The 16,273-nt window shown below is 38.1% G+C and overlaps 1 protein-coding gene across 5 annotated transcripts in view; it reads left to right on the top strand.

Annotated features, from left to right (window-relative positions):
- Window positions 1–16,273, top strand: part of LOC115763611 (potassium channel subfamily T member 2) — a 102,255-nt gene that overhangs the window by 84,353 nt on the left and 1,629 nt on the right. For 2 of the 5 annotated variants that reach the window (XM_030706261.1, XM_030706253.1), the window contains exons 12-24: window positions 447–596; window positions 924–1,177; window positions 5,322–5,657; window positions 5,720–5,870; window positions 9,046–9,151; window positions 9,218–9,433; window positions 9,488–9,651; window positions 10,299–10,410; window positions 10,486–10,671; window positions 10,746–10,877; window positions 14,319–14,524; window positions 14,927–15,151; window positions 15,224–15,269. In XM_030706261.1, coding sequence (XP_030562121.1) covers window positions 447–596; window positions 924–1,177; window positions 5,322–5,657; window positions 5,720–5,870; window positions 9,046–9,151; window positions 9,218–9,433; window positions 9,488–9,651; window positions 10,299–10,410; window positions 10,486–10,671; window positions 10,746–10,877; window positions 14,319–14,524; window positions 14,927–15,151; window positions 15,224–15,269 — 2,284 coding nt within the window. Of the gene's footprint in view, window positions 1–446; window positions 597–923; window positions 1,182–2,449; window positions 2,459–2,674; window positions 3,019–5,321; window positions 5,658–5,719; window positions 5,871–9,045; window positions 9,152–9,217; window positions 9,434–9,487; window positions 9,652–10,298; window positions 10,411–10,485; window positions 10,672–10,745; window positions 10,953–13,770; window positions 13,984–14,318; window positions 14,525–14,926; window positions 15,270–16,273 lie in introns of all 5 variants that reach the window. The other 3 variants (XM_030706247.1, XM_030706243.1, XM_030706268.1) reach the window with 2 other exon arrangements.

Below are 16,273 nucleotides of genomic sequence, written 5' to 3'. Positions count from 1 at the left end.
GTCAATTTGAAGTGCGAGTTTTAATTAAATTTAATGCGCAATTGTTTCTGACAGCAAAACTGTGTTTTATGCAAATTTTTCCGGTCGTCAAGTGCGTAAATTAAAAATAAAAATAAAATGTAAATAAATGAGTGAAATGCTCGAGCGTTGTCTGCGGCTTCAATTTGAGACCGCGAGCAACACGCAAGCCAGATTAATCATACGCCGCGTTAAACTTGACGCATTTGTTAAGTAAAGAATTCTAATTAGGGTTTTAATAATCAGCGTGGGGAGTGGGCGGTGGGCGTGAAATCGTAGTTGTTGCTTGACGAAGCTGTGAATTCCTTGAGGTCAGACGAGAATCTCAACAATTAAAACTCGAAACTTAATTCACCTTTTTGGCATGAAGATGTTTAACTTGTTTTATTTTATTATTATGTTTATTTTTTTTGTTTTGCTCTTCACAGGGAAGGCCAACAGTCGCCGGAGGAATGGCATCGTCTCTATGGCAAATGCTCGGGCAATGAAATTTATCATATTGTTCTCGGCGACAGTCGCTTCTTTGGAGAGTACGAGGGCAAAAGTTTTACCTATGCCAGCTTTCATTCGCATCGCAAGTAAGTGGAGATACTTCAAAATGCTTTTTAGTTAACAAAACTGCTTTGAATGAATAGCTTGACGTTTGAATGTTGAGATGATGGGATGGTGGGTTGGTGGTTTTGGGTGGTTTTGGGTGGGTAGGGCCTGGTAGCTACGCAGGTTGGATGGATGGATGGGCATAAATAAATGCCAACTTGCACGCCTCTCGTCGCATATTTATTTAGACGCCTCGGCCATTCAAATACAAATTTATGTAAAATGCCAAAATTGCTTTACATTTTCATATAAATTTTCATATTTATTTATTTGCACGCACCAAAAATAATATTAATAATAATAAAAAGGTACGGTGTTGCTTTGGTGGGCGTACGTCCGGCCGAGCTGCCGGAGTTCTATGAGGATACCATACTGCTAAATCCAGGACCCAGGCACATTATGAAAAAGGATGACACGTGCTATTATATGAGCATCACCAAGGAGGAGAATTCGGCATTTGTCGTTAATCAAAATCAAACTACGGACACAACAACGGCAGCCAGCAAAGACGGTGGTGCCGCCAGCGGTGGTGCTGGCACCACCCATTCGCATACAGCAACTGGTGGGTACAATACTGCGCATGAATTGCATATGTGTGCGAGTGTGTGCGCGCGTCTGTGTGTGAGTGTCTGAGTGTGTGTTGGTTGTCATCAAAAGAAATTTAAAACTACAAAAACGAAACACACGTTTGAATGACTTTGAATGAAGCAACAAAATGTATATGAAAAATATATTCATATCAAATTATTTATTTGTTTATTTTTTTATTTTTAAATTTAGCAACAAGTTTTTTGCTCTTGATTTTCGAGACTGCCATCCGTTGCGTTCGTATTCGGCTCTTGAAAAGTTTATTATTTACTTGTCTGTCCTCTAATTTCTTTTATTTAATTTCTTTTTGTTACGGTTGTCAATTTGTCTGAATCAAAAAATAAATTTAAAAGTAAAATTTAAGCTGAAACAAAACGCTTTCAATGTGTGTGCGCGTGCCCGTCTCTAATTAATAACATTTATTTTGTCTTGAAAGTTGACGATTTTATTTGTTCTCGTTTCAAAGCTAACACAACAAAAATAGACTAAAAAAAAAAAAATTAAATAACAACAAAACTCCACCGCTTTGTTATGTTTGTACAATTTTTCTGTCTCTCTATGAACTTCTCTAACTTCTTGTTTTATTTACAACTTTTCTACTATAATTGCCTTTTGAGCTCTACTCAAATTCTGTTTTCTCTATCGTTTCGGGTATAGAAGTTATTATTATACTTACATACATAACATAGAATATCTTAGCTACACATCAAAAATCGAATTATTTGAAATTTAAATCAATTTCCAAAAAATATGTTCACATCAAAACAATTTTTGTTTAAAAAAAATAAAAAAATTGAGTAAAAAGTAAAGCTTATTTTTAAATTGTAAAGTTAAATAAAATAATTAACTCTTTAATATAAATATAAATTGATTCATTTAAAAATGTACACAAAAACCATCCCAAGTAAAAATTCAAATTCCGATATGATTTAAATTATATTTACAATTTTTCTACAATTTTTAAAAACTTTGTCATTTGAGCAAAGTAATTATTAAAAAATTGCTATATTTAAACAAACTATTCTTTAAATTTCAAATTAAAAAAAAATGAAAGCAAAAAAGTGCTTAGCCAAATTTAAATATATAGCATAATATCCATTGGAAATGGTTTAAAGAACACTTTAATTTGTTTTTGATTTTGGTTTTATACAAAATATTTAAGATATACAAAAAACAACAGAAACCTAATTATAGCAACTAGGTTAAAGGTTACTACAACTACGAAAACTTATATGCATAGATGCAGAAACCCAAAGTCCAAATAGTCTAGACAAAATCAAGAACTAGAACTAAGCATATCATCAAATCAGACTTAACCAATTTCTTGGCAATTTTGACAACTTTTGCTGAGTACTAAAACTACTAAAAACCCACACACACCTGCACGCACACTACACGCACATGTACACACAACATTCCATATATTAATATACATATATAATATCATATCGTATAATGTATGTGTAGCCAGTACAACAACATCAACAACAATACAATCAACAACTAAAACAACAACAACAACAAAAACTACAACAATTAGCACGACTTTCACATCATCAACATTATTATCAGCATCAGCATCAACAACAACAACAGCAACCGCTTTGAATCAAGCGGCCATTGCACCAGTGCCGTCTGTTTGTGTTCGTGTGCCCCACAGTCCCACATACGACTCTGGCGCCGGCACGCCCATAATCGAGCGGCAACACTTGCAACCGTATCCGTATCCGCCACCGTCACCGTTACCGCCACCGTATCCGTATCCGCAAATGCAACAACAAACATGTGACAGTGATTATACAACACTATTTGTGCGTGAGTGTGACTCCAAAAAAACTAAACCATCCCTCCAAAAAATACTAAACCCCCTCTAAACCCCTAAAAAGTACTAAGGAATGAACCGAACAAAACCCAACAAATTTTTAACATTAAAAATGATTTTAAAAATGAACAAAACAAAAATCTAATCACCTTTTGCAACCTATGCAACTACCTTTTATAACATTTACATAACAATACTCTCACTCTCTCTCTGTCTCTCTTTCGCTGTCTCTTACACCTTATATATTGCTCTCTCTCTCTCTTTCTTAATACCTATATATAACTGTTTTTTGTCTAGAATTTAAGTTTTGCCCACTTTTGCCTAGCGCCTGTAAATGCCTTTAGCCCAAAAAGAAACCCGCCTACGTTAACCATTTCCGCTATTTGAAAGCCATTAGCGACAGGTCGCACAGCCCAACACACACACACACACACACACACACACACACACACACACACACACGCACACACACATACATACACACATACATACATACACCTTGCCAATACAGATCCGGCCGATCAATTTTTGTTACTTCCGCGTTGCTATTTTTGTCTTCTGCTTCATTTTGCTTTTTGCACTTGTTGTTCTTTTTGACGTATTTTATCGCATGTCTCATATTGCAACCCGTTCATGGTGTTTTATTTATTTATTTTTTATTATTACTCTTTATTCTGTTGCACCTTTATTGATAGTTGATATTGTCTCGCCCGCCTAGCCCGCTGCTCCCCTGTCAATTGTAAATTATACGCAACGCGCACGCAACAATTTGTTGCCCACGTCGCGTATACACAACGTTGTGCGCTGTGGCAGCAACTGTTGCGTGTCGCCTATGGCCAGCCCACTGTGTCTCAGAATACCCTGTGTTGTGGCAGAAATTAATGTAGTTGCTGTCGCCTTTCGTTCTAATTAAAGCGTAACAAGCGTCAGCAAATGAGGCAGAGTCATTAGGCCAGCCAACAAGTTGTGTCTGGGCTTTTCTGTGAGCAAATGTAATAAGGTTCCTACTACAAACGTTAACTGAAAGTCAATATTTTTGGCCAAAACTTGCAACGTTAAAGGCTCGAATGACACTAGCTGAAATTGGAAAATCATACGAGCCTGTAACAATCAATTATTCAATGCCAAAGTTAGTAAGGATTTCAAGAAGCTTCGAAGTCCATCTGTTAAAAAAAAAACTAAAAGCACCAATATGAGAACTTCTGAAATCTTTTCCATGTGATTCATTTAAAACAATCATCGATTCTTAAATAATCCCATTTCATATTTGCAAAGCCTTGCGGGTTTCCAATCGTTATTTCTTACTTCAATCGCTTTAAAAGTACATAAAAGCTTTAAGCTTTAATTCTGGCTGGTTCTAAATGCAAACATATCTCGATTTAAGCTGATTATACTGCGTGCATATTAAAAGTGGTCATATTTGAGTAAGCTTTTTGGCTACTATGAGTAGATAAAGCAAAACCCTAATAGTTTATATCGACAAAGCTTACTTAAAGCTTTTTTATTTCAATGCATTGTGAAGCACTGTAAAACACCAATTTTACAGTTAAGATAAAAATAGTTCAAAAGAGAAAAATATAAATAAGTTAATTTTTCATGTTTCCCAATGTCTACAGATTAAAATATAGCTTTAAAATTGACAAAAGCCTTAAAAATGATGCGTTGTGGGCTGCAAATATATTAAATTACTTTTTTATTTCTCTTATAAGCTATAGATTCACTTCTTGTTGTTAAACTTAAGTTTACTTCTGAAAAGATTTAAAAGCTCAGTAAAACTATGCTTAATATTTGCGGTGGACACCTAAAAGCTATATTTAAGCTTAAAGCTCATTGAAATGGCTTTAAATGAAATATTCTCTCAGATTAATCCAATATTTAGCTGCCAATTTAACCTAATGTCATTGGCTTAGTAAGTGAACGTCTGCCGTTCCTGTTAACCACTTGGCAATACGCAACTTTGACAGCTGCACAGTTTTTGGTCTTAAATTGCAAGGACTTTTAATGAGTTGGACAGGTTTTCTTCTTTTGCACGTCGCTTTCTATCTCTCTCTCTTTTCTTCCTACTCTTTTTTTCGCTGTCTACTTGTGCGTCATTCTGCTTTTTATACTCAAGTTGTTTGCTGTTTGGCTAAACTATTAGTAAATTTTCGTGTAAAGCAAGCGAAACTTTGTTCAAGTAGCGTTAAATTTTGTGCTTAATTCCTTGCGTTAATGCACTGCGGTCAAATTGAGCGTACCGAAGCACTGAAAGAAATTTGTACAAGTTCGTTGCATTTACTTTTCAAAACATCTTTAGCCAGCGACAACCCAACGGCTGTGATAATATCGGACTCGAGGCAAAATCTAAAGGACACAACCGTCAGCACAACCCAAATGCCGACGGCGGCAACAACAACGACCACAATAACAACAACAACGCTGCCGCTGACAATGGGCGGGTCAGCAGTTGGAAGCAGTGGGGCAGGTGCTCAGCCGGGCTCCAGCAGCAGCGGGGGCCTCGGCGTGGGCCTCAACATGGGCACATCGCTGAGCATAACACCTGCCACGCTGACCACCACGGGCAATCATCTGGACGTGCCCTATGCCAACAATCCCAATCTGCTCAGTCCCGATGTGCTCAATCAGCGTAGAGGTAAGCAAATAGCCAGAAGTTGTATTCCATTTTACTCTAACTAACCCTTAATCCGCATACAGGCAGTCGCAGACCCTCGATATTGCCTGTGCCGGATATGTTTACCTCCTCCTCGTTTAGCATAGCCGGCAACGATGATGGCGAGGAGGGCGACGAGAGCGACGATGAAATTGACGATGAGATGCCCTGGCGTTCGCCCTCTGAGAAGATTGCGTAAGTCTATAATTTGTTATCCGACTTTGTTTTTCTTTTCTTTTTGTTTTTTTTTTTTGTTTTGATTAACGAATTGATAATTAAGGCACTTTTCCCCCCTGTATTGATAGCAACTAATATGCATAACTGTATTGTGTACACCCCCAGAAATATTCTAGAGAGCAATAAAAACTCTAAAATAACACAGCCAACAACTAGATTAATCTATATCTGTATTCACTCTGATTGTACCTATAAGTGTGATGTATATAAGAACTTAACCCCTAATGTCTAGTATCTGTATGTATATAGTTGGACTAAGCGATATTTTCAGCATACCAACTCTGTAATCAAGTAAAGTGATGCCATATTGATTATAAAATAATGCAAAAACCAAAACGTAGCATCAAATTTTTATCGATCATTAAAACTCTCCATTTTGATCACTTTTAACATTATCGATAATATTAACATAATAAACTATCGACTTGAAAGTGACCTTTAATTATACAGATCATTTCATCACTGTCTCTCATATCAATTATGCTAATTATCGAGGTTTTATTTTGATAGTATTATGAAAAAGATGCAAAATTTTAATTAAAAAGTTAATAAAAAGTTAAAAATTATCGATAACATGAAAATTTGAAGCATAAATCGAAACTTTATCGATTTAGTGTTGTTAAATAAGAGTTCAGTTGTTTTTATCTTATGCAACACCATATAACTATCGAAGTTTGAAAATGTCGGGGCATTTCTTACCATCAACTGACTATCGAACTCTCTCTCTCTCTCTCGATGGTCAAATTGATAGCCTTGCAGTACAATCTCAAAACTACTTTCCATTAAACATAGTTAAGCCTTATTTCAAAATCTTTTCTAACTTATATTTTATTAAGAATGCTGAAAGTATCGCTTTGATCTAACCCCCTGTTATTGTATGTTTATAATATATGTCGTATTAGCTGTAATGACCCCCTATCCTCCACACAACCCCCTTAGCTTAGCCTAGACCTCTTTTGCTCAAGTAAAACGCTAAAAAACTGACACTCCAAGAACTCTCGCAGTTGCTTGGGCGGGCACTTTCCACAATCGCGCACCTATTCGCTCATCAAGAGCTCCTCGGAGGACTCCTATCCGCGGGGCAGCGTTGCTGGCGCCAACTGCGCCTATTGCAATGCCAATGCTGCGGCAGGGCCACCGCCAATCGAATGGTCCGCACCGCTGCGCGGGCGCGCTATGAAGAAGAGCTACAGCTGCGACAGCGAGTGCGCCCTGCCGCCCAGTCAACGGCTGGGCCTGGGCCTGGGCCTGGGCGGTGGCGCGCTGACGGTGCTCGCGGCTCGACGCCGTCAGCTACAGCGCTGCTGCTGCAGTTACTCGCACGACAGCAGCAGCAGCACCACCAACACCACCACAACGGCAGCCGCAGCGGCGCAGTTGGCGCTGAGCACACAAATGTGCACCGCTGGCGGTTTTGTGTCCGGTCAGCCGCCGCCACCGCCTCCGCTGCCGCCGGCCTTTACCTATACGTCAAGCAGCTCCGTTGAGACGCGCCGTTTGGCGCGTCCGGTTTGGGCATCCGACTATTCCGGGTAAGTTGCCGCACTTGAGGCGCCTCAGCGGGGCACACACAACCAGCTCGTGCTGCCATTTTGGAATGTTCCATTGTTGAAGAGTTGTTATCGTTGCTGTTGCAGTTGTTGCTATTGTTGTTGTTGTTGCTGCTGCTTATGCAATGTTTTGTTTGGCTGCAACAGTCGCTAGTTGACTGCCGCGGGGCATTTTTTAATGACTTGCAACGTTTACCTTGGACGCGGCGCGTAACCACTTTAGATTTGCTGATGTTACTTTACGACGCTTTTAGTCTTGTCTTACACATACCCTGCAAATCTAAGTTCACGGCGAAGGGCATGACAAACTCTTTTAATTATTAATATTCAAATTAATAAGTTTAAGAGAATGAAAAAATCAAATAAAAAAACGTCCTCTCAAGCTTATTCTCAATAATCTTTAACGTCCGTCTACAGAAGCTACAGACCTATTTTTTACATTGAAGTTTTTCATATCTTAAACCAAAAGATAAAAAAACTTGCACTTTGTTCCTGGCTAAAACGAAAGGTAATCTCAGCTTCCCAAGAATATTAAAGCAAATTTCTTAGGCAAATAATTTCAAAACAAAAATCAAATCACGGTAGAGGCGTTATTAGACATATAATTTGTTTTATTTAAACTACTTTTTCGAGAAGGCATATCAAATTTTGTGTAGATAACACAAAATAATAAAAAAAAATCAAAAATGTTCCTTAACAGGATTGGATTTTATTTTGTTTCATTAGCATAGCTTACAATGTAAAGACTTCGAGCGTTGCGTTAAACGAGGGTATACTGTATCATTTTATTTTAGGCGATAACAATTTCTTGGTATAGAAATTCTTAAACATTATAAACAGCGCATTTTGTGGCCACTTTATTTAACAGCATATGACATAGTCGTTCAATTCGACTATTTTACCATCGCAACTTTGATTGATGTTGTTGTTTCTGCTTTTGGCTGAGCATCCTTTTTGGTTTTGTTTGCGTTTGCCCTGAGTTGCATTTTGTCGTTTGCATTCATACAAAAAGTTGTCGCTTCATGCTGTTGTTTATCCTCTTGTTGTTTTCGTTGCTGTTGTTGTTGTTGTTCATCTACAGTGTTGCCTCCACGACCACAAAACTCCCATGTTTTAGCTGTGTGCAATTAAGCACAGTGGTGGGCATCGAAGTGGGCGGGTCTCAGGTTCAATTTAACCAAGTTGAAGCCATTGGCAGCAGCTGTGCGTTAAGCCAGCTGAAAATGCTGTTCCAAGTTAATTGCATGCTAACAACCTAAGAGAAACTTTGTAAAAATCACATTTTCAAAAACAAGCGACAACCCTGTATCTACATTTCCTAAGTTATAATAATCTAGAAAAAAAAAAACACATCTATGATTTAAATAACAAGTTTTTCGATGTTACCCAAAAATGAAAGCTTTCTGTGTGTTAAATACTCAGTCGCCTGTTCCTAATGCTCATATCCTGCACTTAACGTTTGGCTAACCATACTTAACGCTTTTCCTTACCTGATTTTTTTGTTGCTTAACACCAAATTTATGAACATCCAATCATTTGAGCTCATTTTCATAATTGCAATGCTCACATTTTGTGCATTACAGCATTGTCAAGGGTTTTCCGCCAGTTTCACCTTTTATTGGTGTCAGTCCGACGCTTTGCTACCTGCTCAAAGAGAAGAAGCCGCTCTGCTGCCTCCAGCTGGCCCAGGTGAGTGACAGGCCCCAAAGGCCACAATCATTGACTGAATGCACTTTTTAATATTCTTGTGGACAGGTCTGTGAGCACTGCAGCTATCGCAATGCCAAGGAGTATCAGTGGCAGAACAAGACCATCATTCTTGCGGCGGACTATGCCTCGAATGGTATCTATAACTTCATCATACCGCTGCGTGCTCATTTCCGTTCCAAGACCTCGCTGAATCCCATCATTTTGCTGTTGGAGCGTCGACCAGATGTCGCCTTTCTCGATGCGCTCTCCTACTTCCCACTGGTTAGCCACAGGCGAGCTCTTTAATGCTCTCTACTCATTTTCATGTTATTCCAGGTGTATTGGATGCTCGGCTCCATTGACTGTCTGGATGATCTGCTGCGCGCTGGAATTACGCTCGCCGAGAGCGTCGTTGTGGTCAATAAGGAGCTATCCAATTCAGCCGAGGAGGATTCACTCTCCGATTGCAACACAATAGTCGCTGTGCAAAATATGTTCAAGTAAGTGAAAAAGTACTCAATAATTGAAATAAGCTCTCAACAAAGCTGATTCATAGAGAAACCCCTTATCCAGGTATCTATGTAATTAGCTAGACAAGTTCAAACTTTATCTGCACTTACGAGCCTTTAGTCTGCAATCGCTTAATAAATTTCAATTACCTTAAAGCTTTCTGTATCTTTTAAAGCTCCAGCTTTTTGAGAGCTTAAAGCTTAAGTCAATACCAATAATTAAAAATTGTAGTAAGTTAAAACAAATTAAGGAAAGTCAGAATATTGTCAAGCAGTACAAAATATTTGCTTTCAGCTGTAAGCAAGCTTTCTGACTAATTTAACTTAAATGCATTAGCATTCAAGTAGTTAAATTTGTGCTTTCATTCAAGCTTAATATGACTTTTCGGACAAAAACGAGAGTGCTTTCAATTTTTTAGTCCAGCCGGAATGAATTCTCTTTTTACATTTAATGCAGCCCAAAGTTTGTTGTTTATTAAGCGTAAACACAGTCGAGCTAAATATGAGTATTTTTCAAGAAAAAAATATTGTTTATCTATCTTTCAACGAATCTAAATATGACTTAAATTCTTTCTCAACCCGTATTTCCTCCTCTACTTTATTCTTTCCGTATTCGTTTTTCTTCCATGCTACTAAAGATTCTTTCCAAGCATCAAGAGCATCACCGAGTTGTCACAGAGTTCGAACATGCGCTTCATGCAGTTCCGGGCACACGACAAATACGCCCTGCATCTGAGCAAAATGGAAAAGGTCGGTATCATGGGGCCCGGCGCGGTGCATTCGCTGCAGTTTTCATTGGTTCATTTGTCGCTCACTTAATTGCAGCGCGAGAAGGAGCGCGGTTCGCACATCTCCTACATGTTTCGGCTGCCCTTTGCCGCTGGCGCCGTCTTCAGTGCCTCCATGCTGGACACTCTGCTCTACCAGGCCTTTGTCAAGGACTATGTGATTACCTTTGTGCGCCTGCTGCTGGGCATAGATCAGGCGCCGGGCAGTGGTTTTCTCACCTCGGTAGGTGGCACTTTACAGCAACTGTTGCCTAGCTTTTTGATTACTTTTTCTCTCTTGGTCTAATTCCCTGACAGATGCGCATTACCAAGGATGATATGTGGATACGCACGTATGGGCGCTTGTATCAGAAACTCTGCTCGACCACCTGCGAAATACCGATTGGTATTTATCGCACACAGGATACCTCAAATGCGGATACTTCACATGTGAGTAACTCGCCGGTCGAAAGATGGGGACCCTTCTCCGCCTTCAGCAGGCATTGTGTGCGCTTGCGTCCATCGGTGAGTCCAAAACAAATGCAGCCAAAAAAAAAAAAAAAGAAACAAAAAGAGAAAAACCGCTTGAAAATAAAAAGGTTTACTTTCAACTTTTGGGCCCTCCACATAATAATTAAAAAAGTCTACTTAGCCAATCAATTGGCCGCACAAACTAACAAAAGAGAATTTTGCCTTTAACTTATGCTCATCGCATTTACACCTGTTACACACACACACAGCCTGTCTCTATTTCTCTGTCTGTCTCGAATTCTCTGTCTCTTGCTCACATAAATTTCGATTGATTTCGATTAGTTATCGAAATTCGTTTCAAATTAGGAACACACACAACAAAGAATTCAAGAAATTTATTAACAATAATTTAAGTTAGCCTTTAAAGGATTGCTTTTTTAATCATTTCTTAGCGGTCATAACGTTTGTTTTTATACTTTTGTATTTATTTACTTTAGTTTGTTGTTCATTGTTTTTAAAATCACACGCTTACGCTTCGATACTAACTGCATTCAAGACGAGTCTACGCCAAAAAAAAAATATATATATATAAAAAAAAAACTTCATTTGCATATTTTACTCAATATATATTAACTACTTATAAGTACTCGTATTTTATATACTCTACTACTCGAAGCTACTTAATATAATAAACTCTCTTTTCTCAATTATTACTTGAGCTTGAAGAGCTACAGATTTTACGAAATTTCTTCAATTAACGTAACTTTTACTTGCTTACAAAGATCTAGAGTTTTTTAATCCAAGTACTCATATATGCATAGCCGAAAAAATACTAAATCCCTTACCCAAAAAAAAAAAACCAAGCATAGCGTGCTGATTTAGTCTAAATTGTATAAGTTTCCCAATTGATTTTGTACATATCTTACTAAAAAAGGACAAGACTTTCGTAGTTGATTTTATACTTTTTTATTTTATTCAAAGGCCAGTCGAAGGTTGAAATTTCTATTCGCTCCCGGCTCCCTCACATTCTTAGCTCATTTTTGCCTAATTCCCTCTCGTATATAATAAACACACACATCAGCTAAAAATATGATTGATACGCGTTCCCCTCCCGCTTCCCTAAAATTTATTTTGTGTGAGCAAAAAAAAAAAAGTAACATAAAAAATTACGCATACGACCCAGTAACATTTGTCTAAATGTTAAAAAGAAAATAAACTAATTGATTTGCGTTTGTATTGGACTTGACCAGCTATTGAAAAACGCACACGCACGCAGTGAGTCCTATTATTTAATAGACTAGTCAAAAAAAGGAACTTTTAAAAAACGAACTAACAAAAAATAAACAAAAATACCAAAAATTAAAAATAAAAAACATTTATCATGCAACGTTCACTATTGCCTGCCTGCCTCATAAGCGCTTGAATTGCTATGGACATTCTTGTGTCTGTTGTGATTGTGTGTGTGCTTAAATATGTGTGTGTGTGTGTGTGTGTGTGTGTGTGTAGCTGTTTAGTATAGTTAGTTAGGTTTCCGCTTGCATGACTCCGTACTTTTTTCTTGTTGTTCTTTTTAGTTTCGTCTTCTTGTTTTTTTGTTTATTTTTTAACTTGCATGCAGGCCTTTAATTAGCTGATTGCATTTGCTTGTTGTGCGCCCTGCACCACAGGGCAATAGCTGGCCACAAAAAAAAAAAGCAGTATCAATAGGCGTATCACACGCCACAGACAACCACCTGCATTCCCCAACCATCCTGCCATCCACCCACCGCCCTGTTGCCTGAGCTCTGCTGCGTTCACTTTGTTTTTACATATAATAAGTATTTACATTTGTTTGTGCCATGAATAAATATTTGAAAAATACAAATTCGTTTCTGTGGGTTAAGCTTGTTTGTTGAAAAATTATCGATTATAATATACCTGTTATCGATAGGCGTAGAAATCAATGTTTGTAGTGAAAAATGCTTAATAAACATAATTGAGCTCTTCTCTTTACTATCTATCTATTTATCGACTCGCGCTTTATCGATTGCGTCAGCTATCGATTAACAAAATCATGCGGCACCTTTGTATATATTAAAGTCCTTGTTATATTACTCCGTTTGTCTGTGTCCAGCTAAGTTAACCTATTCGAAATTGATCCTTATTACACGAGGCAAAGCTGCTCCTTCCTCATATTTTAGTCACTTTAGTTTGCTAGTTTCCCATTTGTATGAAAAAATTAACAATGTTTTCATTTGCAATGCCTCCCGAACTTTGTTGCCGTGTGAAAATCCTCATTAAAAATACCGTGCCTGATTCAAAAAAATCGATTTAAATTAACTAAGCGAAAACTTCGTTTACAAAATTGCGCTGCATAGCACGAACCTCTGCTCTATTAAGTACTTTAGATGCAATTTCAATTACCTTAACAGCTTTTTAGTTGCCATATTAAAATTAACATGCGCTTTGCAAGCACCTTTTGAAATATAGTTTTTCATTTTCTGTGCTTTTTCAATTATTTAATTTTGTTTCATTCAAGATGTGAGCTAAATACAAAACGGAAAATGAAATTCATTTAAAACATGTTTTGGCTTTTAGTTATAAACGTTTTTATCCAGCATGACTTACAACATATTAAATGTTAACCTGGCCATACAATCAAATAATTACAAAAATATATATACATATATATTTATACAAAAAAGATAACATCATTAACATTAAATGAGCATAAAGCCCGAAACAAACAATATACCATCAGCCATGTATAAAATTGAACAATCTGCCATTTCAATTAAAAATCAATTAAATATGTAAATCATCTTGTGTTTAACCAAAATTCACTGAAATTTGCATACAAACCATCCCGACCATCCGATCCAATTGTGCACAGTATGACGAGGAAACCGGCACGCCCGATTCCACCAAGGATAGCACGGAAATGCTGCGAGGTGTTACCTATCGTCCGCCCTCATCTGGTGGTGGCGCCGGTGGGGGTCCAGCTGCTGGTGCTGCTGGTGGTGGTGGTGGTGGCTCGGCCAGTTACCGTCCGCGCCAGAAGTCGGTCAACTGCCTGGGTGGCTGTTCGGAGCGTAAAGGATCTTCCGTAAGTATCTCACACACAAGAAACAACAAACAACACATAACAATTGTAGGCGTGGTCGCCCACCCATCGAGGTAGGTGGCTTTTGGTTTTTAGGGAAGTTGTGTTTAAGTTTTTTGTTGGCTTGAACGCTTTGACGCATGCTGTTGGATATGGATGCCCGAAAATAAGTACATCTACGTGATCGTTTCATTAGTTGCGCACAAAACAAGAACATCACACACACACACACACCCACACACATAAACAAAGATACATTTGAGTGTAAATAATAGACCTTTAGGCACTTTGGAGTTCATTTTGAACTAATTGTTGTTTTCTGACATCGTCTCTTGCAGTACTCCATTAATCTGGCGGACGAGGCACGCGATAATCACGCCCAACAGATCGAAAGAGCCGAAATTGCCAATCTGGTGCGCAGTCGAATGGAATCACTGAATCTACCGACCATTGACTATGATGATGTCAGCGAGAAGCGCAACCATCTGTCCTATGTGATAATCAATCCAAGCTGTGATCTTAAGCTGGAGGAGGGCGATCTGATGTGAGTACATTCGTTATCCATATCAGAGTATATCTCTTCAGACAACAGATAGAGATAAACTATAATTAGTTTTATGCCGAGCATTGATAGATTGGTTACTTACAATTTTAAGAATGGTATAGAATCTTTTTCCAAACTGCACCAGAATTAAACCTCAGAAAGAAATATAAATATCTTCAAGACAGGTTATATTCTTGCTAGATATTTCTTATAGATTTGTCCTAGAAGCGAGGTCAACTACATTCAGAACGAGGCAAAATATAGTTATAGTTATCATTATCAAAATTTTTGTTGTCTTTATGAGTTAATAAAATATATATTTTTTTATCAATTCTATACTTTAAGCTTACAAAGTTTTAATATAAAATTAATGGGCTTTCGTTTTATTTATTCAATTCACAGCTATTTGGTGCGCCCGTCGCCGTTTTCGGCGCAAAAGACATTCGAGCGTCATAATTCGCGCCGCAAATCGAACATTTCGTTCTGTTCGAATATCAATTTGGGCGCCACATGCGGCCCACAAATGCCAAATATGCCCAACACCGCCGTCGGAGCTGGTTCGCGTCGAGGCTCCGGCATCGCCGGTTTGAACCCCATGCAAATGCAGAGCGTTCAGACATTGGCCGGGTATGGATCATCGCAGCGCTGTACGCCCCCGATGCAGCAAATTAAATCGAATTCTCTTTCTCTACCCGACAGTCCGACGGTGGTTGGCTCGCAGCGCGGCAGGAGTAACTCATTGCGGGTTGGCTATTATTCTCTATCCCCCCTCTCTCTCTCTCTGTCTCCCGCTCTCTATGTAACACTCATTCACTCTATCCCACTCTCTATGTACCTTTATTACACGATTTCCGCTTTCCCGTTTACGTTCACGTTTATCGACACTTCCCATTTGTGTTCACTACTGTACCAAATCTAAGCCGATAACTGTGCATTTATTTGGTCATCGACAGAGTTGCCATTTACATTGAATGTTTAGCATGCCGGGGGCAACTCTGTAGCTGAATAAATACGCAGCTAACAGCAGCAATACAAAAATAAAATTTTCCTAATTTTCATACCCTTGCAGAAACTTTTGAAGCTACCGAAAATTATATAACATATAATTCAAATGGTCATAAAATTGATAAATTTGTAAAGTCTTGGGTACAAAGAAGTTTCGGTATAAAATTTGTTAGCTAATAAAAAAGTAGAAGAATTAGCAATTTACAAACTCTACTCAAATTTATCGCTACAAACTATTCTTTTACTTTTATTAACTACTAACTTTATAAAGGTGGGGTCCTGAAAATAGCCATAACTTTAGGGTTTTCTACAGGGAATTCGTTGCAGTATGCAAAAAGTACAATTAGGAAAATTAAAATATATATATCTGTAGTATATCCGACAACAGATTAAATCCTCTTATATTAATAGTTTTGCAAGGGTATTATTGGCTTCGGTGCACCGAAATTTCATTATCTTTGCTGTTCTAATTACCAATTGGCTAACATAACACTTACACTTGGGCATACTAGTTGCCGCACAATTGTTGTATGAAGAAGCACATTGTTAAATGCAACAATGCTCACATTCTCACACACACACACACACACACACAGACACATCCATGTAGAGCATCAAAATTTGGTTGCATTTCCGTTTTTGAGAGAATCGCAAATCCATTTCACGAAATTGACGAGTTTCAAAAGCCGCAGCACTCAACAGCCGCAACAAGAGCAACAACAACTACAACCAGACCAACAACAA

The sequence above is a fragment of the Drosophila novamexicana genome, unplaced genomic scaffold (genome assembly GCF_003285875.2).
Source record: "Drosophila novamexicana strain 15010-1031.04,08,12 unplaced genomic scaffold, DnovRS2.1 tig00000008-arrow-pilon, whole genome shotgun sequence".
NCBI lineage: Eukaryota > Metazoa > Arthropoda > Insecta > Diptera > Drosophilidae > Drosophila > Drosophila novamexicana.
The sequence above is the reverse complement of the archived record's forward strand: the minus strand, read 5'-3'. Positions and strand labels throughout refer to the sequence as shown.